Consider the following 26559-nt stretch of genomic DNA (forward strand, 5'->3'; position numbering starts at 1 on the left):
AAACAAACAAACAAAAAAACCACCTTGAGAAAATATTAGAAAAGTAAGCCTTCAACCAAAAAAACCACCTCTCTGATTATAACAGAAGGTTAAACACTATGGGTTAGAAATAACAAGCTGTATGCCTATACCTTTGGAAAGTACAAAGGAAGAATCTACTTCTTCTAAGCAGCATGTGATAGTTGTAGTGAACTTTCATGATAAGTAGGAAGTTTTTGAATATTAGCTAAACTGTGATCAACAGAAGTCTATTTTCATTTGGTATTACAATTGTTATTGATCTGTTTCAGAAACACAGTTTTACTTTGTATCAAGAATGAAGTGTATGGTAATACTTTTCTCCTATAATGAAAGGTTGAGGGAATTGGGCTTCTTTATCTTGGAGGTTTCAGGGAGACCTCATTGTGACCTTCCAGTACTTGAGGGGAACTTATAAGCAGGAGGGGACATTTTACACAGTCTGGTAGTGATAGGATAAGGGGGAATGGCTTTAAACTGAAACAGTTAAAAAAAAAAAATAGGTTAGAAGTTGGGAAAAAAATCTTTACTCAGAGGATGGTGAGGTGCTGGCACAGCTGCCCAGAGAAGCTGTGGTGCCCCATCCCTGGAGGCACTCAAGGCCAGGTTGGATGGGGCCCTGGGCAGCAGAGCTGGTAGGGGGGCAGCCCTGCCCCTTGGCAGAGGACTGGGACTGGTGAACTTTAAAGTCCCTCACAAGGACAACCCAAGCCATTCTGTGATTTAGTGATAAGGAGCAGCTAATGGGATTACGAAACGAAAACATCACTCATTTTACCAGTATACTATGAGAATAACTATTTATTTATTTGTTTGTTTGTTCGTTCGTTTGTTTTGGTCAGTGAGTACTCTTTCACAGACTGTGCTTAAAAGCTAACTGTAACATCACAATAGGATGAAGGATATAGTTCCAATCTTGGCGTACACATTCTGACTGTTACTTCTGTAATGCTGATTAGCTGTTAATAAAGTAATTGTCTATCTGTCCACTTTTCCTAGTCCTTGTAAAAAAAACTGACAATAATATAACAAAATATAATTTGGAAACATGGCTAAAAGTGTTATGATGAAACTGTGGCTGGGAAAGAAATAATAGAATCGATCATGCAACTATTTCAGTTGGAAGGAGCCCTCACAGGTCATCTCATCCAACTCTCCTGCAATGAACAGGGACATCTACACTTAGATCAGGCTGCTCAGAGCAGACTGATCTTGACTGTCTTCAAGGATGAGGCTTCCACCACCATTTTGGGCAACCTGTTCTTCACCACCCTAATTGTAAAAATACTTTTTCCGTATATCCAGTCTAAATCTCCCCTCTTTTAGTTCAAAACCGTAAAGACAATAAATAGTAATTCTAGTAATGTTATTTAGGATGTACTTCATCAGTCAACCAAGAAACTTGACACGAGCATCTTAAAGGAAAATTTTCAGAAAGTACAAAATGTCCTCCTTTTAACAAAGAACTGTGCTAAAATCTAATAGTAAAGCACCAAAAGTAGTTACATTGTTCTTTCTCAGTAGTATACAAATATAAAATACGCCCAACAGAATCACTAACATGCATAGATCTGTGAGACAGTTACAATCGTCAAAGAAAAGCAGAAGGATAATCAAGAGATGAGTTTGTAAAGCTTCCAGTTGAACTGAGACGTCTCACCTGTCAAAAATCATGTTCCATTGCACCCTCTAAATTTTACTGCATATCCTGAGTTTGATAGGCTTTCTGCAGGGGAAATGCAGCAAATCTTGGGTCTTGTTTTCAAATGACCAGAATGTTTTCTCACAATATAAATTTTACATTTATCTAAATTCTAATGGAGAAGTTTCTATTGTGTATTCTACAGATTCTATTGCATTCTACATATTCTATTGTATAATGTATATACCATTTCCATTTTTTTTCTTGTCCACGAAAATAGATACCATATGTTTTCTGATTGTTCAGTGTGCATGTTTATCTTTCAAAGGAGGTTAAGGAAATGGATTGTTAGGAGAGAGATTTAAAAGATATAATTCTACAGCTCTATACAGGGGGTTATTGGAAAGTATCAGCAAACAATTTATAGAGTCCTACGTTTTCCTATACAGTGTCACATATATTTCTTTTCCAAGCATTGTATTTCCTGTGTTTTTATATGATGCTTGTTCTTTATTTCTCTTACACTGTGATTTGCTTCTCTTGTTTCTGATATTATTACAACAAAAAAGACGATCAATGAAATAAATGTGGTGATGTGGTGATAATTTTATTAAACCAATATCAGAGTGCCTCTTTCTTCACTTCAGTCTGTAACCATATTATCTCCAGCTAAAATTATTTTGCTCATGTATTAGGAATAGTAATGTGAAGCTCTGTTTTTGGAGTCGTGTGGCTGGAGGAAAATCATCAGTGATTAAGATAGAAAACTTTGAAGTAGTTAAATAAAAAAAAAGGAGAAGAAAATAAGAAAAACACCCTAAATCTGTAACCATATTGTTTTGTGTTTTCTGGCTTCTTTGTGCTCTTAGGCAGCTCAAAGAGGACAAAGACTTGCCACTATAAAATAGATGAGAAAATCTGTTTATAACGATTGCTTATGTCACCTTTAAGCAAAACATGCTGTTCCATGGAAACATGCATGTTGTAAGAAAGAAAGAGGACTCAGAGGAATTCATTAGGCTTTATAAACCTCTAAGCAAGATGCACTAGATTGGCCCTCTAGGGCCAACTGCAAAGATTTTCAAGTCAATCCACAGAATCAACAATATGTAAGAGTTTTCTTGATGAGTCTTTCCACTTTATACGGTCTCAGTAATTGCTTTGGCTGCATGAAAACTTCTGGTGTTAGAACCACTGGAAATTCACAAGCATTGTCCTCCCCCACGTTGCAAAGCAGAAACCCACTATGCATTTTTCATCATACGTAATAAAAGCTTTTGATCCAGTAGACTGATTGATAGATTATAATGGTAAAAGAATAAGGGGCTTGATCAGTTTTCAAATGAAATTGAAAAGAATTGGAACAAGTATATCATCGTTTAAACCATTGCTTAATGAATATAGTCCATCTGCTTCCTTCTCACTGAGTTTCGGTTTACTAGTTTGCCTTTTTCTCGACTTCTGACAGGTGAGGAATGATCTGACTGGTGTCCTGTATGGTGAAGATATTGAAATTTCAGATACTGAGAGTTTCTCCAATGACCCTTGCACAAGTGTAAAGAAGCTTAAGGTATGTGCTGCTGCTTGAGAAATAAAGTACTGATTATGTTGTGACATTTGACTTTTTTTTCCTCTGAAGAGGAATAATAAATGAAAATTTGCATAAGAATACTGTAGCATGTAGTTAATAAGGTTAACAAATGGCATTTTGAGGGCCTACTTCTGCTTAATTCAATAAATGTTCATGTAATAAAGGTTTTTATAGTTCCAGATAGGACAGAAAGTAAAACAAGTTTTTGCTGGCTTACTATTTGTACCTAAAGCATCAGTCTTAGTCATATATGTGAGAAAGTTCTTAAGTTTTAGACTCAGAGCCTTTTTAAGCTGAATTATATGTAGAGAAAGCATTGAGTATCTTTGCATCAACTTCATTGCATTCTAGATTGAATTATTTGCTTATAATCATTTGCATTATTGCATATGAATTGTAGGAAAGAAATGAAAGTTAAATTTGGTAGCAGAATATATATATATATAACATCTTAACATCTTTTTCTTATTGTAATAATTTTTTAGGTTCTTGGCATCTGCTCAAATTAAAACGATATTTTAGCAATATTATGAAGTGCAACCAATCATGAATTAGACTTTGGAGATATGAATCTTACACTGCATGTGAGCATAAAAAAATATTCAAGCTGCAAGAGAAAGCATTTTTAAATAGTGAAAATCAAATCTTATCTTGCATCTGGTATATAAAGTACAGAATTAAAGCCTCAACCCTGCAGATATTTAAATATGTGTAGAAAGGCAGAAAAAAAAAACCTAATAAATGGAACACTATTTAAATACTAAAATCTAAACAAAGATATCAGCTTATATAGTTTTAGGCCACTACTGAGATTAACTGGAAAAGGTCAGAAGCATGGTAAACTAAGGCTTCATTATTATTTTTGCATAATAGAGATGCAAGCTCGAATGCTTAAAGTATAACTAGATAAACATCATGTTTATATATTCACGGCTGTCTGGTCTAAGTTTGTATTTCTTATCTCTTGTTGAAAAGACTCCAGTATGTGTTATCAGCAAAGTCAACATTTTTGGCCAGGTATTTAACTCCTGGTATCAGAAAGCTAAGAAATTCAAAGACAGCTATCTAAATCTTAATCTTAATCTATAGGAAAGATCAGATTAATCTATCAAACTATATTAAAGTTATCCCTTGGTTTCCTCTTAAAAATCATTAATTACAAAAATTAATAACCATATATATATACAGTCACTTATTCTTTATATGGTCATTTGTCCTTAGGTATACATGTCAGGCACAATTTACCTGTCCAATTCTGAAAATGTTCATTCTTTCCTTTAAGGAAATATAAATTTACTGTAAGTAAACTGGTGGCTGCTTACTGTTATTGTGATGAAAAACAAACATGAAATACTTTTTCTTTCTGTAAGTACATTTAAATTAATGAAATGAATGTTTGTGCAATACAAAATAGAAATATCTACTATGATATCTTTTATATTTTCCACAGTAACACCTTAAGTTTTACTACATATTGACTCCAATTTCTTTAAATCACAGTTAGAAAGTAAATTTACACTTAAGGATATTGTTAAAACTCATTTTTTGTAGCTCAGAGAAGGGGATGTTGAAGGATATGCATTTGTACGTCACCTTAAATATGCTGTGAGGTTCTAAGCATGCATCATCTTCTTGAATGATCAACACTTCTGCTTCCAGACAAAAAAAAAATTGCAGTATATGAATTCAAGTTCAATGGAATAATTTGCTTCTAGTTTCCCAAATACAGTAGGTTTTTTTGAATGCTGATCAAACATGATCTCCATTTAACAATAAAGTTAATTAAATTTTTAAAATTTAGGCCAAGGATAGATTTGGATGCAGCCTCAGTCTAACTGAGTGACATGCATGCGCTTACATAGATATCAAGATTTGTCAGAGTGTTGTGTTGGTGGGAGCTGAAATCCCCTAGTTCACCCTCTCTATCAGTAATTCCATAGCTTAAGTTAGAGACTCACCTGTAGTTATGCAAATGGACATCCAAGCCTTTAGAAGGCAGAACATATGGATACCTGTATAGGTAAAGTTACCCAGCTAAGAGTAAATTTATTGATAACATCTTGACTGTTAGATATATGGTAGAGAATATGACAGAGTATCTGAGCAGTGCAATTTAGATATTTCTTAAAGAGCCTGCCAAAGCGTTGACTCTTCCTGACAGATGAGATATTGTAGCAATCCTTCTCTGGAAAGCTGTATAATACAACAATGTGGTTTTATTCATTAGAAATGAGACAGATTAAAATGTGATTGCAGGAGGAAAGCTCTGCAGGCTGAAAAAGAAAAAGAAAATAGCCTATTCCAGCATAATGTGCGGAACTCAAAAGCTGAAGAGGTTAAAGAGTGCCTCATATCTGGAGTATTAAAAATTGCAGTGGAGTAGGCAATGTTTTCTTCATCTCTCAATAGATCATCTTAGATATCTTGACTCGCACTCTCTTCAGGGTTCACTGTGCCAGCTGCCAGTAGTATCAAAAACACTTCATATTTAGTGGATGAATAATATCCTCACCTGTAAGGAAGAAGGAAACAGGAGAGGGATTTCCTTTTAGGACTGTCTTTATAAAATATGTTTTTATGGTGAGTCCTCTACAGCTATGGTTAAATGCAATCTTATTGTTCTTCTTTTTTTTTTTTTGAACTTCAGTTCAAAGTGTGGAAACATATGTATTGCTTACTGAGGGGCAAAGCTTAAATGCTGATGTTGCAGCTGTTCTATTCTAGGAAGAATAACTATGACAGCTCACTATAGGGCAAATGGTCTAAACTCTTGTCTTCTGAAGTAAGCACAGTTTTTTGAGTTGCCTTCCTTCCATGATGTTTTGAATCATCTAATTGATCACCTGCCCTGTTCCATGACTTAAAACATTCTGTCAGGTATGCATTAGTTCTATACAATCAATGTAGAACTCTTTGAGAAGAATACTTGGCACTTGCTGTGCTCCACTGGGTGATCCCTTTGAACCCTACATGAGAGTTGTGCTGCATTAACTTACATCAGTTCTCAAGGGATTGATGTAAAGAAATAGTGCAAATATGCGAGGAAATAATAATAGTTGATTTAACAATATGACTAAGGGAAGGAAAAAATTATGTCCCAGTGTCTGATGTTTATCTTTACATAAGATTATAATACGGACATATGTTCAGAGCCATGACCACTGAAATAAAACCTACTTCTGATAAACTGCTTTGCAGCCTTCCTTCACCATATGGAAAAAAAAAATAAAAATAAAAAATCTACCTGATTTATTGAGGAGTTATGTGCAGCCACAAGAATTTGAAGCTTCAGGATCTCCACAGATCAGAGTCAGCAGACCAGACCCAATCCTTGCTTCAAATGGATCTGAACTTATTTATCGTACTGAATGTTCTTCATCTTCCACGCACGGAGGAAAAATGTTAGGTATAGAAGATGAAGAGCTATTGTGCAGACTTTCCTAAATGATTTCCTTTTACATATATATCATTGTATTGATATCTGCATGGTTTGTAAAGAATGGGAATCTCTTATCGTTTCCCTTACTTGACTAACCAACTAAAATTATAGATTATAAATCTGTAGGAAAAAAAAATAAAGATATTATGCCAGATACTCCCAGGCAGCTTGACTCCACGGTCTCATACTCTCCATTTAACACAGCAGTATCCCTGAGTTATACTGAAAGTCCAACTCAAAATTTCTTGCTTACCTTGTGCTACATTATGCTTCCTTGATTTCTTATCTCACTCTAGGCGCCTTCGTCTGTACTCTTCTTCCATTTTCTCCTGAGAAAAGCTTGCTTTCTGAGACTGCAATTTTCCTAATTGTTCTAGTAACTATCAAGCTTACAATTTGCTGTAGTGTTGAAAATCCTAATTGCTGTTACCTCCCCAGCTTTTTGCTCCCCCTTCATCTAATCCATGTATGTACTCATTGCCCAGATTCCTTATTTGATGTCTCTTCTTTCCCTACGCCTTTTTTTTTTTTTTTTTTCTTACTGGATCCTACTCCAGCCATTTTTTTAGTTGAATGTCAGCTTTACATTTCTGGATCCATTTTTGGCCAGTACTGAACATGTGTGGGTTCTCAGTTCCTTCCAATGCTCTAAATGGTTATTCCTTATAAGGTTAAGATGAGTGAGGGGAGACCTTATGGTGGCCTACAGCTCCTCATGGGCATGCGGAGGGGCAGAGCTGAGCTTTGCTCTCTGGTGACAGTGACAAGACCTGAGGGAACATCATGGAGCCATACCAGGGGAGCATCAGGTTGAGGATTAGGAAAAGGCTGTGCAGTGTTGTACAGCCAGTGAGCAGTAGTGATATGCATTCACTCCTCTACACCCTGCCTACTCTCTCTGGTGTTCATAAAATATGAGGCAGTGCATATAATGTTTTCTTAAAATTAATTCTCATCGTGTTAATAAAAAAATGGCAAGTAATTTATTCAATTTTAATAATTCATTGCTGTGTCACTTGTTTTTTTCAGCCAACTTTTCCTACTCATATTAAATATGTAGTTTTATGTTCAAGGAGGTCAAGCAATTTGAAGACAGAGTTCCAAAAGTGACCAAAATGATTGCTACAATTTGAATATTAGAAAATGTGGATGCATGCCTTTTTTCCACATAAGTCCTAAATCTATTATTTGTTCTTACAGAAAAACTGTAATACTCTTGTTGTCAATGAGCATAATTCGTGTGATTTGCTTGCTTAGTTTCACATGACCTCACTAGATTTGTATTAAAAGAATCTAATCTATTTCAATAAGATTTATATTGCTTTATCAATCTGTGGCTGGCTTTAAAACTAAAGTATACTTATTTAAAATGCATAGGTTCAGAACGAACAAAGCATGTTGTGTATTTTATTATTTTATGACCATGCTAAGACTAATATGCAAGGGGTGCTCCAAAACTAATGCCTCCTATATTATTGTATTGTCCCACAACATCAGTGGAAGATGTTGTTGGTATATCAGTAGAGGTTGAACCTTCCCACCAGTATCCTGTTATATGTTGTTACCATGAGACAGATGGCAGCAGAGGGACAGTCTGACAGAATGACATCTGACGTGGAAGCGTCACTGAAGCAAAGGTGTGTCATTGAATTCCTTCATGCAGAAAGAAATGGCAGGCTCTTACTCATCACTGGTGAAAATTCCTAGCTAATGGTGATGACTGTGTTGAAAAACAGTGTTTTGTAGCTAAACATTTGCTCTCTCAGAAAGTGTTTTGTGCTTTTTGTGTCTCTTGTCATTTCCATGGAAATAAACAGGAGACATTACTTTTGGAACAACCTACATAGATTTCATGCACTGAATTGCAGAAGCATTAGAGTATTTTTTCTGCATTGTTCATCATAATATTTCATGCTGACCAGAAAATAAACATACAAATTACCTAAATTGAAAATCTTTGATAAACTGATTTAATTAAAGCTGAATTGTTTTCACCACTGAAAGACACAGTGAATCATCTGTTTCATTTGTTCCTTAGAGAGGGAAAGAGCTCTTAGTAATTGTAATAAAGTATTTTATAAAATAAATGACAGATCACATTTGCTCAACCTATTACTGAGAACCCAGGTAATTTTTTTGTTTTCTGTTTTATAGAAGTTACCCTTAATTTTTCACATGTGAAAGAATAGCAACCTAATTCCTGAAGGAATATTTTGCTGCATATGCTCCTGAATTTAGTAATATTATGTTAATGTATTGCGAAGTATGAAAGTAAAATAATGTCTTTTGACTTTAGTCATAGATTCACAAGGTGTGATTATATATATTTTTTTTTTTAATGTGTGGAGGTGGAGGGACTTGGGAAAAGGGGGATTGACAATGTGTTACAGTGAGTGTAGAGGAAATGTTGAATGAATAAAACCTTTAAAAATTTCTGAAGATGATATAATATGAACACATTTTATCTCACTTATGAATCCCAGTTCTCTTTTCTTCACATTATTAATTTGTATAAACAGTAAAAAGTATGTAGTTTCAACTGTTTTTAATAGTAATAATAAAAGAAGAAATGTTGCAAGACATCAAAAGAATATTTGCTAATGCAGTGGTTTTGAATAGTAATATTTGACAAGATAAACATTACATTTATTTTTCTCATTGGCTCTATTGCTTAATAATTTTCTTCAGACACCTCAGCTGCCCTCTTGCAGAGTTTCAAGATCTTGAACTTGCAGAAAATGCAATAATTCTGAATGAACTTTGCTGTCTGCAGCTGTGATCTGTTCCAACTCTGTATATGATTTCAATGGCCAGCTGAAGTTGTTTCTGGAAAGGCTGCATCAGTATTTAACTTCCCTGCATCTTATTTAATCTACAGGGTAATGACGTTCGGATCATCCTTGGCCAGTTTGATGAGGAAATGGCTGTGAAAGTTTTCTGCTGTGTAAGTAAATATGTTTAATTTCATATCAGAATAAAAATATAGTACATTTATATAAAAATATATGAGTATAAGCATGTCTTCATGTGGTTCAGCTTTGCAAAGACTTTTAGCTTCAAGGGAGGTTACATATGCTTAGCTTCATTTCTGTTTCAATAAAATACTTTGCACTTGACTTCCGAGGAATTTAGCCTTCGTGGTTAGCTTCTCATTATTGCTTTCCTCTAATGGAATTAAATACTGTATTGAACTTTAGCAGTTCTTTTCATATCAGGTCCTGAGAAACACTTATACGTATGTAGCAACAGATGCAGAGAACTTCCAGTTTTGCATTATGTCCAGTAGTTGTGTTCTGGTGTCTCTGTGTGTGTGTACGTATGTATGTATGTATTTTTGCATATTTTGCTTTGAATTAAAAATTTAAGCAGTTCCTATGTGGGCTAACAAAACAATTCTAAAATTTCTGCTACCCAAAGTATTGTTAATTGTACAATCATCATTTACTTTCTTACTACTGTACATTTGATATACTCTTACTGACAGAAGATACTATTTTGTAAAAAAAAAAAAAAGATTGTGAAGTAAAAGAACTGTAGTAAGACCAGTATGTGTAATTTCACCATATATATCATATATATCTTCACAATCTATTTGTGTGTATTTGAACGTACTGCAAACATGCACAAGCAGGAGTGAAACGTGGATCTTTTTTGTATCTGCTTAGTAAATAAATAAATCACAATGAATCACAAGCAGGCAGATTTTTTGTGACTTTAGTTTTGGTATTTTGATATTCACTTGGACAAAGTTACCTATCCTAGCAAAGGAAAGAAAGGCAAACATTCAAAATCTGGGTTCTTTATGTGCCTCGCCTGTTGGCTGTTATTCAGCAGTTATAGTTGCTGGCAAAATTTGGAAAGGAGATATTGCAGAGTATATTTGGAAGGAGCAATATCTATGAATCTGTGCATCCAAAAGGAAATGGAAAACATTATTTCTTTCTCATTTTTCTCATCTCTGATCAGTCTTGGTATATAGATCTTTTTGTTCCAGCATTTAAATAGACTGACAAAGATAATCTCCTATTTTTCCATTCCTGCAATAAAGACAACTCCTTGTGTGGCTTGTATCCTCCACAGATCTTTGATAGCTGGGCTTCGTTTGCCCATCTGAGGTATTCTGGTCACAACTGTCTGCCAACCCAGTACTAGACAAGATACTGACCTCACTAAGGCTCCTGCAGTTAGTCTGCTGTTGCCTTCCTCTATGGTTTTGTGGCATGTTTGTGTACCTAAAAGGATGCTAAAGAAATCCTAGAAACCTCTCTGGGTAGGGTGTCCTCTTGTCCTTACTGTTCTAGTTTGAAGGATTTATGGTAGATCTATCTTGCACACAAGAGCCTGCTGCAGCTTGCCACAGCAGCTGTTAGATACTAACTGGAGAAGCCTGTGTAATTCAAGTTCCAGGAGTGAAGGCTTCTTCTAAAGTACATTAATGTCAGAAATAATAAGGTGGATTTTTCTGTAGCTTGGAAAAATCCAAGAGATTATGTATTTATGGTTGTATAAATGTATTAATATGAGAGTTCCAGCAGGAGAGGACAGTTCAAAGTAGGTCATTTATATACTAGTGCACTACAATATGTCAGTAAGCTTGCTACTAGTCATGAAATATATCGTTGACTCATGCACTTCTACAGCTGTGTGTCTAAGAGCACAATAACTTAGATATGTCAAGTTTTTTGACCCCCTCCCCCACGTGTAACTTCGGACAGGTTTGTGATTCTCTTTTATATTTTGCAAGGTAGTTTACGTCAGTCAGAGCAACGCTTTAGGTTTGTTAAAGAAAGCCTCTATTGTATCAGAGGAAAAAGACGTATATTCATTTCTGATTGTGCTTATGACATGAATACTATTTGTAGAATAGAATGATTTCTGTAGATTGGAAAGTCTTTAATGTCTATATTGTTTTTCTGGCTGTATCCTAAAATTATATGCTGTGAAATTTCCTCAGGACCTCTATATGCTCATTTTCATTTTACCTGGTTATTCCCTGCACACACAGGTGTACACACACAGAAGATGCATAGCACGTAACTCAAAGATAAATGGACTAAAAGACAGTCTAATTCAGAGGGGAACTTTAAAAACATGACAGCACTAATTCAAGCCTAAGTGAATGTTAGCAGGTGTTTCCTATGATGTTTTAAATAAGCAGAGCAATTCGTTTAACACTAGCATCAAAAGCAGTTAGCAATTTAAAATCTATGGGAAATCTTAGCTTTCTAATGTTGTTTTCACCTCAGTGGATTGAATGTGATATTTTTTGTGGAATAAAAATTAGGGAATTTTGCTCAGAACTGAACAATTCAAAAACCAAATGTTCAGCTGTGTTGGACAGATGTCATCTGATTATCATTTGAATTTGGATTGAAATATAACTTCACTACTTACCCAATGAAAACTTCAAATTCTGCATTAAAAAAAAGTTAAAAAAAAAATTGCTGAAGGGAATTTTTCGAAGACATCACCTTTAAGCAATAATCAAACTAGACTAATGTCTAGCTGTTATAATTATCTGTCTGAAGACAATTTAAAAAATTAATATTATGTATAGGTCACTGACTGAGATTTAGGTGACTTGACCAGTAAACAATAATAACGTAGGCAAAGTTTAATCAGCGTTTGTGATACAGAAGAACTGGACTCCAGTCTCCTTGAGCTGATAGAGTATTACTGCCGAGTCTCTGTTTTGGAACTAAAGGCACCACTGATTTCTAATGAGAAACAGATGGAGGTTCATTGCAGTTCAGAAGTTTATAGCCATTCTTGTAGAGGTGGGATGTAGAACGTGACAGAAGCACAGTGGAAAGACAACAAGAGTGAGGTTTTGCAGCCAGTTTTGCACAGAATGCCAGAATTCATTGGCTACACACAGAAAGATTTCTTACAGAGACTGAGGTAATTCATCTCTTTGATTTCCACTTGATTCCAGATCTCAGATCTGCTATGTTGAAAGGAACATTGCCTCTCTCTGTCTAATTAGAGGCATTGTTATTTCTCACAATTTTTTTGGCTTGCTTAGTACACATTTCCTTCCAGTCCATCTCTAATAGCATTCTGTTCACTTGTTGAAAAAGAGCATTTTAAATGATCACTGAATATGCAGTGCTCTGTTTTAGATATCAGGAAATTTGAAATAAGGCAGTAGCCAAAAATTAGCTCATCAATAAATTTCTAATAACATTCAATGTAATTGTTCCTTTAAGCAAATGCTAAAGCTTGAGTAAGAGCAGTCATATTCTGAAGTGTGTAAAAATGGTTCCTTACAGATTGAAGTGTGTTTTGTTGTTGCTTCTGTTTTCTTTTAAGTAACTGAAGCAGATTTTCATTTGCATATGAATGCACAATCAGCACCAGCAGTGATAACCTTTAGCTTTTTACGAGTATGTTCATCCTGTTTTGAGTAATGTCAGCCTGTAGTATGCAGCAACCAAAGAGATGAATCCGCATCACTGCAGACACGCGGAAAACCACTTCACAGTTATTGATAATAGTAATAATTGGTTTATGCTAAAACCGACTAATAACGATGGTCTCTTTAAGAAGTGTATGGTGCCTATTTGTCTTCTGACTTGATTTCCTTATGTCCTAAATAGAATAAAAGAATTTATTTAAACTTACTGTATATTAATAACTTGTCAAATCTTAAGTGTAATACCCTTTTTAGAAATTAGATTTTCGTTTGTCAAATTATTAAAAGCTGCTTTATCAAATTGCTATAAGGCTCAGTTAAAACATGAATTTTAAAACTTGGTTCAGTAATCAACTAATCTATAAGTAAGCCCACTGTAAGTGCAGAAATGTTTCATTGTTCATCCCACCTTGTCTTTGGCTACTTTCTGGACAGTAGATCTGTTTATTATTGCGAGCTTTTGACAGTGACAAAGTATGTGTTCAAAGTGCTGAGCTAGAGCTTCCACCTCACTTTGCATTTACAGGATAATTTTTGTCCTAAGTAAGCATCTCTTAATAGATTCAAACAAGAATGAAAAGTTTTCTAAAAATACCAAAATCATTCTCACAATGAGAAAAAAAATATATGTCCAGGACTGCCTGCCTAGCACATGCAGGAGAGTTTGGGGAAGACACCATAACTACTTTTTATTCTGATGGCATAACATGCATGTTCTTTGCCCTGTTCTTGCACAGAAATCTTCCTCTTAGAAGCTAAAACCTGTGAGAGTTAATTGCTGTACATGCAAATAACTCAAGAAAGATCCATGTATTTTGAGTCAAGGAGACACATCTTTTAAGCATCAAAATCATCTCCATGCAGCAGAATCAGTAGGGAGGAAATGGTGGCAATATATGTACATATAGATATTTTGAAATAAACAGAAAATGTTCTGGAACAACATACGGAAATGCCTGAACACTAACTTTGCTGTCCCTGACAAAGTGACTGCATGGTCATGGTGCTCAACTTCGGGAGTAGCTTATTTTCTTCCTACTCTGTTTGGCTTCCTAAGACCATCACACCCTTCTGACCCTACTAATCCATCAGACCTCAAAGGAAGAGTTTCCAGCTCTTTCTTCTTTACCACTATCTAGATATCTAATCAAATTCTTGCAGGCATGTGAAAGTTTCACGGCAGCCTTGTTGGGAATGATTCCATGTTTCCAGGATGGAATTTTTGGCCGTTTGGAAACTTTTAGTTTTCAGTCATCATCCCAAGACAGATTATAAAGAAAAAAGGCTCAAGTGCTCCTGCAAACAGAATAACTCCAACAGATCTGATTTCAGTATAGTTCAGAGCCAATATTTTACAGCAATATTTGGCTTGATACCTTCATCTGTGTAGAGCAGAGGAAACTGTGGAAGACTGCACTTCTCAAACAGTGCCACTCTGTGTTACTTTGTGTCCTTTGTGATTTGAAAACGGGTAAGTAAAAGAAACTGTATCACTGAAAGACTTTGAATCATCTAGTACTGAAATGGAAACTCTTTTGGACCTCTTTAGAAGGTATCACAGGAGGACAAAAACAAATATATTTCTGGAAGGATGAAATTAATGAGAAAGACAAGCAATTTATGTGAATTATGGAATAAGTATGATACGAGATGGCAGACAGTGGGTTTCAGGCTGGAGCTCTTTTGAGCAGCACTGTGTACAAATGCATGAAATTTGATTTTGGCTGAACAGAAGGTCCTGTGACCAAGGGCCAAAGAGAACTGCTTTGTGCACAATAGATTTCTAAACTGACTTGTCAGAAATACAATAGTTTCCACAGATTTAAAGCCCAATTTTAATTTGGGTATTAATATATTTAGGAGGATCTCCCATGTTGTAATTTTTGCTATTCATATATATATATCTGATAGACTCTTGGAATGATCTTTTTAAAACAATTATGTTCAGAATAGCTAATATTTCCTCGTTTTAGTCTCATTGTTTTGTCCTGCTGTAAAGATTGTGTAAGAAGTTAGAGATCTTCCAGTTATGAGTTTTAATGTTACACCATGTATTTTGAAAAACCGGATTTTTTTATTTCCTAAGTATATTTTGTATCTCCAACAGTGCTTATGCTAAGAAACAAAGAAGCACAAAAACTGCTGTTTTGAAACTGAGTCTGGCTGAAATGTCAAAAGAAAAACATCTGAGATAAAATTTTCTGACTTCATCCTAGTACACTGTTCACAATAGAATATCTATTTTGAATAGATCTGCTTTTAGGTACATCAGCAGATGTGCTTATTGAGTAGGTCTGTTTCCTGATAGATGTGTCTGCTATGTATTTAAAGGAGATAACCATCATCTCAGTAACTGAAAGTACAGTGGGTGGTGTTCAGTATCTAAATGGAATAGAAGAAATTTTTTACTGAAAAAAAAAAAAAAGTCACTGATGGTTGCTTGCTTTATGAGGTTACCACTGATTCTTACTCCTCAGAGTAAGAGAAGAAAGTGCTTACTTAATGTTCTTGTGGTCTCTACTTTATCTCAGTCACATCACTCATATTTGCAACACTGAGACTTCATCTTGTCTCAGCTCCAATTTTTTTTTGTTTGTTTGTTTGTTTGACAATACCCTGGTTTATGTGCTGGTGAAATTTAGCTTAAATGTGGCCCTACCACACATGTAACAGCTGTGTTATGTAAAATTTCTGATGGAAACAAGGTGCCTTCTGCCAGTGTTCCTCCTCTCTCCTGGTCTTAGAATTCAATATTCTATTCTGCTTTTGAGTGAATGATCTATTGAAAACAAACCAGATTTTATCAAATTCTCTCCTCAGGAACTTAGTTCTAAAGTCAGAAATATTCAAGAAAGGAGTCTTCATTGTTAGAAAGCAATTATTCTGAACTGTTCTAAATATGTTTTTATCTTTCAGTAAGGACATTGTTTTGTTATTAAAGGGAAAAACAAACAAAAACCATGAAGAGAAACTTTTTTAAAAATGTTTAATATGTCTATTAAAATACCTTTTCTATTTTTTTTTTCATTATAGGCTTATGTTGAAGAAATGTATGGCAGCAAATATCAGTGGATTATCCCAGGATGGTATGAAAACCTTTGGTGGGAATCCTGGATTAATTCCTCACAATGTCTCAGCAAAAATCTTCTTGCAGCCATGGAAGGTTATATTGGAGTGGATTTTGAGCCTCTCAGTTCAAAAATGAATAAGACCATATCAGGAAGGGTTAGTATTTTTCCTCCTACTAATTTGTTATGGTCTTCAAGCATCTTGGCACAGTAAAGCACAGAGGAGGTAGGCCAAACTACAAGGTGTTTCTGCAGAGAGTTGGCAGTCATCATTGTTATTCTCTTTCTTCCACTGATTCACAATTCTTAAATATTTAAAAATCCATTCAAATTCTCTCCAGGGAGAATTTCCTTAAAAGCTCTAAAGTCCCTTGCGTAAATACTGTTGTCTTTACCCTTTATGGACCTTACAGATAAATACACAATAAAGCTTGAATTAGTCTTCAATATCACATGTTGCATTATGGCAAATTAACATTTTTGTTTACAGAATAGAAAACATTTATGTTTATCCCTAGTCCTGCAAATGTCTGATGTCATTGATTATTTGTGCCTCTCTGAATTGGAGGGGGTTCCTTTAAACATATAAATATAGTATTTCCATAAAGTACATAACATTTTATCATAGTATAAATGCCTGCAAACTCTCATCAATGAATAAACATGCTTGATTTTGCTATGTTTCATCATTTTTTCATCTGTTGTTTTTCATGTTTTGCTGAGTGAGCAGGAAAGGCAACTTTATGAAAAGGCAACTCATCATAAGAGAGCACATCGTAAAGAGCATAGTAAACTTGTAAAATATAGGCAAATTGCAACTCAAATAATTGCACATTAAGCAAGTAGTTACTTAAGTAAAGATCATTTGATTTGTATTATTCTATAGAGTATAATCAGAGCATTTATCTTCAGGGATACAGACTCTATGTTCTAGCATTATGGCTCACCAGTATGCATCTCATGCTGATAGTTTTGATTGAACTAAAGCCTTCTGTATGAAAGCAAAATAAATAAAGCTGTCCTTCATACAGAGAAGCAGAACTACTTTTCAGTCTCTCTGTCTCCTAAATCCCCCTCGTGGCCTCACCATCAGTTTTGTAACATAGACAGCACACATTTTTGGAATTACCGTTTCTTTCTTAATTCCTGCTTTGCTTTTCCATGTTAGTGATACATTTATCTAAACTAGAGCATGCACTTTATGGTTCAGGTTTCCTAGAATCATAGCATGGCTTGGATTGGAAGGCACATTAAAGGTAACTGAATTCTAAGGTGGCAGATTTGCCATCCACCAGCTCAGCTGCTCAGGGCCCTATCCAACCTGGCCTTGAACTCCCCCAGGGATGGGGCATCTACAGCTTCTCTGTACAGCCTGTGCCAGGGCCTCACCACCCTCTGAGTAAAGAATTTCCTCTTAACATTTAATATAAATCTTCCCTCATTTAGTTTAAGGACATTCCCCCTTGTCCTGTATGGACACCAATCAGTGAAATGTTAAATATTGAAGTAAAACTGAAATTTTTCTCCTCTGCAGACTCCACAACAATATGAAAGGGAATACAACGCAAAGCGTGGTGATGGACAATCCAGCAAATTTCATGGTTACGCCTATGATGGAATATGGGTGATTGCCAAGACCTTGCAGCGTGCAATGAAATATCTCAATGCCACCAACAAGCACCAAAAAATTGAAGATTTTAATTACACAAATCACAAACTTGGCAAAATTTTTCTGGATGCTATGAATGAAACGAACTTCTTCGGAGTAACAGTAAGTCCTAAGCAGCAATTTCTGGGGGAGGAGGGAACTCATGATTTTAAGTCAGTAGCTCCAGTAAGCACTGCATTTAAAATACTCTTGAAAAAGAAAGATAGGTGTGTATTTCTTTTATTTTCAGAGATTCCTAATTTATCTTTGCAATTAAAGTGGATGCTTTGCTTATTACCTGTCTTCTGCTGCCAAGAGATGACACTGTTTAATTACTCAGTTATCAAATTTTTAAGCATTGATGTGATCTGAATTAACAACCCAGAATGGTCTTAAGGGAACCATGAGTGCTGTAAGTTGCAGTGCCCTTTCAAGTGAGAGTTTTTGTAGTTAAGATGTACCTGGGATGCAAACTGAAAACACCTATTTTCCCACATCTTTTATTTTCAGTAATAGGTTATAGTGCACTATATAGTACGCTAATATCTCCAACTCCAGTGCTGTACATCCTAAAACATCCACCATTATATTTCAGGAGGTATTTACATATTTTTAAATTTTCTAATTTTTCACAGTCAAGTACAAAGCTTGGTAGTTATGACTGAACACACATAATCACATGCAATACTAATCTAACTCTTTCAGTGACACCATTGCAAATTCATGGTAACTTTTTCTTTGACACTGCTCCTGTTTTTTAGCAGAGGCACTAAGGAATGTAGCCCTAAAATTGCTTAACTGTCTATGAGATGTCAGAATTTGAAGGAGTACACATGTTCAAGAATGTGCAGAGCTATTCTCTTTCAAGAGAGCTGAGCAGGCTCCATTTTAGGGAGGATGATCTTCACGGTGGCCAGTAGTTATAGCAAATGAGAGAAGCTTCTGGCATCCTTTTTTTTTTAATGCAGCATGTTGGCCTGCAACATGGTTAGATAAGGAAATCAGAGTTCTGAAGAAACATGTAATTCAGTGGTGAATACAAGCAGTGCTTTAGGAATATCTCTATGGCAAGAGCATGCAGAAAGTTGGCATCATTTCTGCTACTGTGCAGTTGCTTGTCACATTCTATCCCTGAGTTAATTTAAATTGTCTTGGAAATCAGTTAACCTCAAAACATTTTGAAGCAGCAGAACTAAGGTTGTCATACATGTCACAGATTGTTTCAAGGAGGAAATGTCAAAGTGTACATATCAAAAATGAGTGCAGGCTCAACTTTTTGGTGTCCTTGTTAACTGCTGAGGAAACCTGCTTTGTATCACAATACAACTGAAACTAATTTAGGATTTGTAATTAATGAGCAATTGTGTGGCGAGGTAGTACTGGAATCTAGTTGCAAATACAGTACAAAATTTGCTTTCTTTTTACGTTTTGTTTAGCTGAAGGCTATAGTAAAAGTATTTTGCATTTATAACAAAACCACATTGTTGATAAATCAGTCAGTGACAGCTGTAAACCAGACTCTATGGGGACTCAGACATGTATGTCCTGAGTTAATTCAAGCACAGCATCTCTCAAGGTGGATGAAATTCTATTTTGGCTACACAGCTTTGTTTTTACCATCTTATTCTTTTTTGCCTGCTGTTTAGTCCAGGAAGCCCATTATTTTAAAACTGATAGATGTCATTAAAACTATTTAATTGCTCTCTACTGGCTAAATCACTGCCCCTCACCCTCAAGGAAAAAGAAAAAACAAACAAACAAAAAAAAAAAGAAAGAAAAAAACCAGCACCTCTAAGATGTGGAAGATTCTTTTATCTTAATTTTAGCAAAAACTCAAATGTGAACATCCCTTTAGGGAAGGAATGAATCAAAGATTTACCAACCATATTCAACCATGCTGATGTACTTTACATGTTCCATTTTTAATGAAATTACTGCAAGATTATTCAGTGTGTTTAATATTTGTCTGAATCACTTTCTAAAATGTTTTTTTTTAAGAGTATTTTACCAAGTCACTGTGACAATGCGCGACCAAATCTGGCATTTGCTTTATGTTAGCAGTGTAATCATTAACTAATTCATTGAAAAATATAGATTATACTTGTGTTGTTTGTTCAAGTACATAGTGATAAGTACAGTATATTAAGTTTGTTTTCTATTTTCTTGTTTGTAAAGGATCATGCTTCTTGTTCCTACAATATGTTCTAAAAAATATTCTAATCAAAAAGATAAGAAAACAAGAAAACCTATAGCAGATAGACTTCCTTAAGATGTAATTAGAACAAACAATACATAAAGTTTTCTAGAAAGTGAAAGAAGAATTTCAAAGCAGACATGAAAGTTTTGAATTACACTGTTCAGAAAGTCAAAGGAACAGATTGAAACTTACCAGAAATATTTTTGAACTTTAAATTCTTCAGTCTAATACATTGCTTTCCTTTTTGACCTAATTTAACACATTAATGGGAATGCAGTCCTTAGGTCTGGGAGTGGCAGATCACATTTTAATGTAATTTTAATTTCCAGAAAAATACTTAAATACAAAATTTTTACAGTTTATTTTTGATAACTTATTTTAAACAGGAAAAGCTCATTCATTTATTACTGGGTATAATCTACACCAAATATAAAATGAATTTCTGAAAGAAGAAATGAGAGGAGTCTGATCAGTATTCAAAAATGTTATCCCAGGATGCAGTAAAGTATGTTTTAATGGTTAGGAGGGGAAAGTGAAGAAGGTGAAGACAAGAATCTGAAAATGCAGAATCTATTAAGAATCATTGTCATGGTCACTGTCATCTTTCATATGCTCTCTTTGCACATGATATCAGAAACACTGTGACATCATATATCAGAATTCCCTTTACCCAGTATTTGTGTGGCATTTCGCGGTGATGGAGGTTAGTTGTTTAATTTTGTTTTGTTTTGTTTTGTTAATAAGTTTGAAAAGACTTGCTGGGAGTGAAGTGGGTGCCACTTCCTGATTATAGATTTTTTTTTTTCCAGTTTTCTGTTCTGTTTTTTTAATCAATTTTTTTTTTCTTGGAAACAAGATTTAGAAAATGGCTTATGCTACTGCCTGAAGACTTGACATGAGTAATCCTCTTTTACACATCAGAATTTCAGTTCATTGATGTTGTTTGTTCTGCTTTACTGTCAGAAATCATGGTTAGAAAGGAAATTCATAGAATCATAGAATCATAGAATGGCTTGGGTTGGAAGGAACCCCAAGGATCAAGTTCTAACCACGCTGCCACAGGCAGGGTCACCAACCTCCAGATCTGGTACTAGACCAGGTTGCCCAGAACCCCATCCAACTTGGCCTTGAACACCTCCAGGGATGGAGCATCCTCAACCTCTCTGGGCAGCCTGTTCCAGCACCTTACCACTCTCTTGGTAAAGAAATTCTCCCTGACATATAATCTAAACCTTCCCTCCTTGAGCTTAAAATCATTCCCTTTGTCCTATCACTGTCTACCCTTGTAAAAAGTTGATTCCTTTCCTGTTTATAATCCCCGTTTAAATACTGGAAAGCTGAAATTAGGTTTTCTCCAGGCTGAACAAGCCCAGCTCTCTCAGCCTGTCTTCGTAGGAGAGGTGCTCCAGCCCTCTGATCATCTTTGTGGCCCTTCTCTGGACTCAATCCAACAGCTCCACATCTTTCCTGAATTGGAGGCCCCAGACCTGACTGCAGTACTCCAGATGGGGCCTCATGAGGGCAGAGTAGAGAGGGACATTATAGCTATTCTTTAAACATTGCTGAAGGTTCTGTTCTTTCTCCAGACGTTTTTTTTCCCTAAAAAAAATGATTCCTTTTCTTATTATATTCTCACTGAGGTTATCAAACTTACAGTAAAATGTGTGTATTTGGAATACAGAGCAAGGAAAGAAGTACTATCTGGTGTTTTATCAGGAAGCAATAATGTAGTTATCTGCTACTCTTTTTTTTTTTTTTTTTAAAAAAAAGGTAAGTCAGACACTGTTGTACAAATAAAAAGACTTTTGTGATGAAAAATGCGATACAAATAGACAAAAGAGCTGCAGGGGATGCTCCTACAATATTATTAATCTGAATGTTCTAATTCTGCAGCCAGATCCACAGAGGCTGAATAAGTTCATGGTTAGAATGGTCTGACTGCAACTACCAATGTCCTAGATGGGAGTTCTTTTGATCTGGAACTAAGTTTAAATTTTTCCTAATTATGTACCTACCAAAACACTCACTTATGGAGAGTTACTATAACAAAGATCTCGTAAAGGATTTTGGACATTTTTTCCCCAGTTTTCTTAATCAAGATAGAACCAGTTTTGTAAATGGGATGCAGCCTTGTCACCTGCATGATTTATAAACCACCATATACCTGTTTCCTGGCTAAATATGTCTCCTTTTGTGAAATAACATCTTCTTTCTGATAACTGAAGTGTCAGAAAATGAAAGATAAGAAGTACAATGTATTTTGAGCCACTTTAGATGTATGAGATATCCCCTTGTATAGCTGACAGATCCACTGGAGGTATTTTAGAGTTGGAGTATCTATAGAGGTTTCTGTTGAAATGTTACTGCTTTGAATCAGTGCTGAGTGATGAAGTGATGAGAAACAAAATTTATCTGTGAGATCTATCTATCTTTCTATCTGTCTTTTTGTCTATCACACAGCAGTAAATAGGATATTACCAATAAGGTACACATCAAGTATGTGTGAAAAATAAAGAGTATTTTCCAGGCTGGAATAATTATCTTAAAGCAAGATTGTTTTCCTAAAGGATGAAGGAAAGAAAAACTACATTTACTTAATGTAGTAGTAGCATAATAAAACTTGGAAGCTTGATTATTAATGAAGAATTAGAGCTGTCTTTCAGGGGTCTTTTCAGGAAGCACTCATATTTAGTGCTTATTGAATTAAACTCATCTAGAAAATTGTAGGAAAATAAGTCATTCCCCCACCACCACCCCTTTTTTTTTTTTTTTTCTTTCCCTTTTTAAGGACTATGGAAGATTACATAGTAAACTTAGAACTGCAAAAATGTTATCTGTTAGGAAAAAAATGTTGACTATGCTTGGAAAGATATATTAAATACCACATTTGCTGTCAATATGCTGTTTGTAGGTGTTCCATAGTATAGCCAGGTGGTGGTAAAAATACAGTATGTGTTGGAGATAATTGTTAATACTTTTTTAGTGGATAATACAGCATTATTCTAAAAAGTACTTTTAAAAGCATTTTTACAATTTTATAATCTCTTTAATCTTTGACATTTGTGCTCTGTTCCAGTAGGGTATTCTGTTGCTTGAGTTTATTGCTGTTGTCTGTGATTCGGAATCGATAATGTATTTCTCATCCTTATTGGTATCTATTATTTGTGTGTATTTAAAAATGAATTACAGTGAAGGAGAAAGAAAATTAAATACAATGTTATATTTCCTCTTATGTCAGTCAGAGACTGTAGTACAGTATGATAAAATTCCATCACAGTAGCTGCTGAAGAATTGAAAGCATTGCCATGAAATAGCTTTCATGCTTGTCCATGGCATCCTGCATTCAAACTGATCCAGTCATGTTTCAGAACTGGAAATGCTTATTGATACGAAGTTCATTTTGTGTGTTGATGCTGATTATTTCTGAAGATTGATTTTAGCAGTCTGCATCCACTTTCCAGGCTTCAGCAGCCCCTGTGCTGTCCAAAGTATTTCAGGAATATTGGTGGTATTAGCATCAGAATAGCATCAGCAAGGAAGTATTTGCTTCATGGCATAGAAAATTTATTTCACTGGGAAAAACAACAATCCTTAGACTTGTCAAATTGAGAAATACCTGGTTCTGTGGCACAGAATCAAATTGAATCAATTAGGACTTTAGCTAAGAGAATTTATGCTTAATAGGTGTGTCTGACAAGCATTTCTGTAGTGGCATTGATCACTGCAGTCAATTTTGCATTAATAGTTCCATATCAGAGCTCAAGTTATTTATACCTAGAGTCTAATTTTTCATTTATTTATTTATTTATTTTTGCCATGGCTGAGGCAGAGAAGACAGTAAAAGAGTTGGGGGAGGGCAGAAATTTTAATAAAGTAGCTCCTTATTAATATAAGATTGTTCTTTCAAAGTACATTTAATTTCATAAAAGGAGGGAGGAGAGGGTCTAGTGTGAAATGTAATACCTAACACTTTAAAAAGGGGCCATTATACATAATTGAGTGTTGTGGAGAATTTCAGTAAGCTAGGAAAATGCAATCAAAAAGCTACATATACATATATATGTATACACACGCTTGTGCTCATAACCCTGCCCCACTACTAGCAGATCTCAGTTTTTTCCACACCTGACCACATGGGTTATGAGTGTGAATCAGTCATAACTTAGTGCCTTGTTTCCTTTTCCTTTTTCAGAACTTTCTTCCTGTTACAAGATTTCTTGTGTAGCACAAGAAGTTGGGGTCTGGCTGTATGAAAGACCTCCTACATTAACCTTGAATCTTAACTTCCCCCAGTGAAAATAAATGTGGTGAATCTCTTACTTTCTTACTCCCTTCCACTGCATTACCCAACTCAGATGAGCAACTGAGAGTGATACAGTGGGTTGGAGGATTATTTGCTCTTGATTGAGCCAGTTTGGTTAGGAAATAAATGTCCACCAAAATGGAGAGCTGTTAAACAAGTTAGCATAGGATCATAAAAAATGTTTGCTCATTAGGAAACTGCATATAGAAGGAAACACAAACTTTCTAAAGTGAAAGCTGAGATTAACAGTGCCATTTCAAGATTAGCCCTCAAGCTAATCAACAGTTGATGATTTAATAGATATAGTAGGTGGCAATAAAAAAGACTTTAGTGTGAAGTTGTAGAACACTTATTACTGCATCTGTCATTTTCCTAGGCAGATGTTTGATGAAAATAAATGAATAACATGCATTTACAGCAGAGCTAATAAAATCTTTTCTAAGCTCTGGATAATATCTCTCAGCTTCCTCAGTCTGAAGAAATAGGAAAATCTATCAAAAGAATCAGGAGAGTAAAATTGCTAATTTCAAATTTCATGTTTTGGTGATAGATGAAAGTACTGATGATACAGATGTGGCTAAGCTTATCATTTTTATTAGAGGTATTGATAATGAATATAATGTCAGTGAAGAAATAGTGTCCTTGGTGCCATTCAAATTACTAAATCTCTTGATCTGTATGAAGCACTAAAAATTACATTAAAGTATTTTTCTTTAATCCTTGTCAACTTATCTGGTATAGTTCTTGGTAGTGCCCAGATGACAGCTGGTAAAAAAGAGGGATTTATTTAATTAATAAAAGATAATGCAACTTCTGCCAGCAACTGACATTTGCTGAAGTATTGCTGCTTCATAACATCAAAAAAAAAATTTATGCGCAAAAGCATTAAAAATGGATAATGTTGTGCAAATCACGATCAAAGCTGTGAATTTCATAAAGTCCAATGGATTGAATCATCACCAATTCCAGGAATTCCTTAGAAGTATGGATGCTGATTAAGAGGGCGTCCTTTACTTTTCTGAAGTATCTAAATCAGGGTAAAATACTAAAAAGATTTTATGATTTGCAAAATGAAATCCAGTCATTAATGGACTCAAAAGGAAAATTTGTGCCTGAACTTGAAGATGAAAAATGGCTCATAGACTTAGCATTTTTTGTGGATTTGATCATTCATTTAAATGAGTTAAATACGTGTCTCAAAGTTAAAATCAAATTGCTTGTGCTGCTTCAAATCATAACACTGTTCAGAATGAAACTTAAATTATAGCAAACTCAAATTATGGCAAATAATTTTATGCATTTCGTGATTACATAACACAGGTAAAAATTATTTCAAGCCTCTTTCCAGTATTATCACCTTCAAGAGCAATACTGAACCTCGTGAAAAAGTGGAAACTTCCTGCCACTCATGGAAGAACTATTCATAATGAGGTGGAGTATGCCAAGTGGATATTACAAGTTGTGTAAAGGTGGTTGTGAGCCTGGGCAGCAGGGAGAAGCAAAGCCAGGTTGCTGTACTAGAGAGGAGAGGAAGACTGTGTCTTCACCAAGAGATATTCAGTGGAGAGAGTGGAGGAAGAGTCAGCAGGAAGAGGGATCTGAATGGGGTGGTCCTGAGAGACGGATCAAATCTGTAGCTATGGTTCTTACCTTTTCTTTTCATATTTTTTTAACCCTAAGTCTGGAATTGAAGACTGTACAAAAAAGTGTATTTAAGAAAATATAATGGGACAGATTTCCTAGAAGGTTTTTATATAATCTCTATCACCAAGCAGTTCTGAATTTCAATTCTGCAGTGTACCTTCTGATTTATTTAATAGTGCATAGAGTTTAAAGAACGCTATCTCACCTGGCTGTGCTTTTCTTGAAGCTGATTTTACTGTCCTTGTTGAAGAGTAGAGCTCTAACAAATTATATTCATTCCATAGAAATATGTCTGATATAGACACATCTGTATGGGCCATTTGTTTACTAGATGGGCCATGTAAGTATTCACTAGACGGAGCATGATGGTCCTGGAGAGCCAAATAAGCTTTTTTATGGTTAGCTGGCAGATGGTCTATGAATCAAATAGAGTCTGGTATGGGCACAGCTGAATTGACTCCAGGTGAGAGATTTGCAGATGATGCAATCACGTATGGAAAAAATCTACAAATCAAGTACCTTCCGTAGTAACAGTGATTTCCAGTGGTATAGTAATTCCTGCATTTGGTGTTGCTAAGAGAAGAAATAGAACTA

General features: G+C 35.2%; 1 protein-coding gene across 1 annotated transcript in view; it reads left to right on the forward strand.

The window, feature by feature from the left end:
- The window catches only part of LOC104910212 (gamma-aminobutyric acid type B receptor subunit 2-like), a 53588-nt gene extending 33569 nt beyond the window's left edge, over positions 1-20019 (forward strand). The window contains exons 2-5 of the mRNA XM_031552766.1: positions 3129-3230; positions 9569-9634; positions 16139-16330; positions 17708-20019. Of these exons, the coding sequence (XP_031408626.1) occupies positions 3129-3230; positions 9569-9634; positions 16139-16330; positions 17708-18193 (846 nt within the window). The 3' untranslated portion in view covers positions 18194-20019. The remainder of the gene's footprint in view (positions 1-3128; positions 3231-9568; positions 9635-16138; positions 16331-17707) is intronic.
- The last annotated feature ends 6540 nt before the right edge of the window (positions 20020-26559 follow it).

Source organism: Meleagris gallopavo, chromosome 3 (genome assembly GCF_000146605.3).
Source record: "Meleagris gallopavo isolate NT-WF06-2002-E0010 breed Aviagen turkey brand Nicholas breeding stock chromosome 3, Turkey_5.1, whole genome shotgun sequence".
NCBI classification, from domain to species: Eukaryota; Metazoa; Chordata; class Aves; order Galliformes; family Phasianidae; genus Meleagris; species Meleagris gallopavo.